Source organism: Ranitomeya variabilis, chromosome 2 (genome assembly GCF_051348905.1).
Source record: "Ranitomeya variabilis isolate aRanVar5 chromosome 2, aRanVar5.hap1, whole genome shotgun sequence".
Lineage (NCBI taxonomy): Eukaryota > Metazoa > Chordata > Amphibia > Anura > Dendrobatidae > Ranitomeya > Ranitomeya variabilis.
In genome coordinates, this window is record NC_135233.1 from 348313966 (window position 1) to 348317618 (window position 3653).

Consider the following 3653-nt stretch of genomic DNA (forward strand, 5'->3'; position numbering starts at 1 on the left):
TTAATGTTTTTTTCCATGCAAAACATGCAAATTGTGCAGATCATTAATCCTCTGAAATCAGAACGCATATTTTACTAGAGATGAGAAAATAAAATAAAGAAGATGATTGTATGTGATACAAGAAATGTTGGATACCTATAAGACTTCACTCACACATCTGATTTTTGCGTACGAGTACTAGCCGTGGTTTTTACCGATAGCGCTCATACCTGTGATAGCCTTTGGGGCAGGGGTCAGGAACCTTTTTGGCTAAGAGAGCCGTAAACGCCACATATTTTGAAATATAATTCCGCGAGAGCCGTACAATATGTTTAAAGGGCCATTGACAGATCAATCGCTCCAATGTTCACTTAGTACAGCAAGGAATGCTCCTCCCTGCTGTATAAAGCCACAACTGGACTGAAACAATGGTAATTAGCAGTAAAAAAATTAAATAAATAACTTACATTGTGAGCTTGCGATGCATGACATCAGTCCAGCAGTCTGGCTTCTTCTTTTTCCTGCGCATGACTGGAAGCTGGCATTCTTCCCACCTGATGTTGAGAGAATGCCAGCTTTGAGGCATTCGCAGAAGAAAGAAGCTGGAATGTTGGACATGTCACACAACGCATTGTCAGTTATGTCAATTATCTATTTTATTATTTTACAGCGAATTATTGTTTAGGTCCAGCGGTGGCTTAGTGCAGCAGAGAGGAACACTCCTTTGTGTACTAAGTGACCGCTGGAGCAATTGTATCTGTCAGTGGCCCTTTTAAAAGTGTTGGTCTTACAGAAAATGAACAAAAAAGAGTGGCTCAGACCCATAGGGAACTAAAGCATTTACTACTTAAAGTGGTACATACAAGCAGGCACACCCAGCGTAATAAATAATTGAACTTTATTAAATAGTCTCACTGTACATAAAGTGCACACATTGACTTGTATTTAATTTTAACAACAAATCTCCGAACTCTTTTTTTTTATAACATAATAACGTTTTAATGCTGTTGCTAACCAACGATGAATAGAATACTTCCTACCATTAATGTGACTTCTGGTGCTGCATGGATTTGCTGATGGCTTTGTAATCTGGTTCATACGTGGTGAGGTTTAGCTTCATGCAGGCGTTGAGACTTCCATCCGTTAAACGTGAACGTATGTTAGTCTTGATGTGCTTTAGATGTGAGAAAGACTGCTCGCATGCATAGGTAGAGCCAAACATTGTCAGTACAGCAATACCCACACGCTGCAGTGTTTGGTATGTGACAGGAAGTGCATTCCAAGTTTTGACGATCAGCTGGTCTGCATGTTGGAGTTGTTTCATTTCTCTCCACTTGTGTTTGCTTGCCAACTCTGCTTGCTGTCGTGCAAGTTTTTCCAAATCTTCATTAAGTGATTTAAACTTATTCACCCACATGTCTGAAGCCTTCAGGTCAGCAGCTTGTAGCTCAAAATATCTGATGGAGACACCAGGGACATAACTCAGGTCAGTGCTGTCCAGTGCACACTCATGTGGATGAGTGATGAACTTAAAAAGACGAGTGTGCTCACGAAATTCTCCAAAGCGCGCTTTGAATGATTGCAGGAGATTGGATGTAAAGCCTGCTAGCTGCTGAATATCAAGATGTTGTGCAGGGTCATTTGCTGTGCATGCATCTTTAAACTCTCCCAGTTTTTCAAAGTGTATTAAACGACCTGTTTCAATGTCTGCGATAAACAGTTCCAGCTTATTTTCAAATGCAAACACAGCTTGTTGAAGCGATAAAACTGTATTACCAACGCCTTGCATTTTCACATTGAGCTGGTTCAGATGTTCAGTTATATCTACAAGATAGAAGAACTTCAGGAGCCACTCAGTGTTGGACAACTCAGGATGGTCAATGTTTTTCATTTCAAGAAAAGTTCGTATTTCACTCAGACAAGCTGCGAAACGGCTGAGCACCTTCCCTCTTGACAGCCAGCGCACGTTGCTGTGCAGAAGCAGACCAGGATAATTATTCCCAACTTCATCCAGGAGTGTTTTAAACTGGCGATCATTTAAAGCACGGGCAACAATAAAGTTGACCACCTGAATGACAAGTGACATCACCTCACCAAGCTGCTCACCAAACATCTGAGCACAAAGTGCCTCCTGATGTAGGATGCAGTGAAAACTAAGGATAGGTCTTTTTTCATGTTCACGAAGAAGCGCTACAAATACTTTGTTTTTTCCTACCATGCATGGAGCACCATCAGTACACACTGAAATAAGTTTATGCATTGGTAGATTTTTTTCTTTAGTGAACTGAGTGAATGACTTGAACAAATCATCCCCTCTTGTTGTCCCTTTCAGAGGCAAAACAGCAAGACTTTCCTCATGTAACGTGTCACCGACAGCATACCTTGCAATGATGCTGAACTGAGATATATGGCTTACGTCAGTTGATTCATCCAAAGCAAGAGAAAAGAACAGAGCTGTATTTATGTCCTTCACTTGGGATGCCTCAATCTGACTTGCCATCATGATGGCACGGTCATGAACTGTTCTTGCTGACAGAGGCATGTCTTTTATCCGTTTGATAATCTTGGCTTTATCCGGAAAATCATCAAAAAGTTCATTGGCAACATCAAGCATAAATGTTTTGGCATACTCCCCATCTGTGAATGGTTTTCCGTTTCTGACAATTGCCAAAGCACCAACAAAGCTAGCCGAATTTAAGTCACCTTGTTGGGTCCAAACTCGAAGTTGCTGCTGACTAGCTTGCACTTTGCACAGCAGCTCTTGACAGGCTTTCTTCCTGCTGTCCCCTGCAGGATATTTCGATGCAAATGAAGCATGGCGTGTGTCAAAGTGGCGCTTTATATTTGACCGCTTCATGGATGCAATTTTATCATTGCATATAAGACAAACTGGTGAACCTGCTCTCTCCACAAAGGCAAATTCGTCTGTCCACTCCTGCTGAAAAGTACGATACTCCTCATCCTTCTTTCTTTTAGCCATCTTCTTCAATAAAGGGCAGTACTGTGGGGGTGAATAGAAGGCTCTGAGTCATTATTTCTTTAATTTGTGGATTTGTCTGCAAGCAGGGCCAACTCCAGGTTTCTTTTGGTCCTTGTGCTATAGAACTTTAGTAGACCTCTAGAAGAGCTGTCTTCTTTTCGTCACGGGTTAGTCGGGTGCTGACGCCGGCCGTGTTCAGCTGTCACTTTCAATACCCCAGCATGGCCCACCATATGGGTAAGATGTCAGCTGTAGGGATACCTACTACACCCCAGTAGCCCCCCCCCCCATCCAGTGACTACAGGTGGTGTGCCCTTACCCATACCTATTACACCCAGTGACTACAAGCAACATCACCCACCCCTGCCCACGTACCTATTACATTCAAAACATCATAATTTTATCTAATAAAGCCCCATTTGTGTTTAGATATTTTCTTACCTCAAATTTTATCCTTGGGGGGAGTCTGCAATTTGATTGAAGGTCGCTTCTTCTCAACTTAGTGTTCTTCACCAATATGGCGCAGATAGCTTCACAACTTCCAGTCTTTCCGAGGAAAAAACAGTCACTGAGCAAAGAAGAGACACTGTGACAGGAACAGTCAAAACTCCTCTTCTGGGACATAAATCTGAGGTCAGAACAATAGGTAAGTATAAAGGGGCTTTATTAGCTAAAAGGAGCAAGTACTTCAGCA

General features: G+C 42.1%; 1 protein-coding gene across 1 annotated transcript; it reads right to left on the reverse strand.

Moving 5' to 3' along the window:
• Positions 1-1021: 1021 nt before the first annotated feature.
• Positions 1022-2959, reverse strand: LOC143803747 (protein FAM200C-like). Its single transcript, XM_077281522.1, has one exon. It carries the CDS (start codon positions 2957-2959, stop codon positions 1022-1024), a length of 1938 nt encoding a protein of 645 aa, XP_077137637.1.
• Between the last annotated feature and the right edge of the window lie 694 nt (positions 2960-3653).

Coding starts and splice junctions, on each gene's coding strand:
- LOC143803747 (XM_077281522.1), bottom strand. CDS start 2,959: ATGGCTAAAAGAAAGAAGGATGAGGAGTATCGTACTTTTCAGCAGGAG.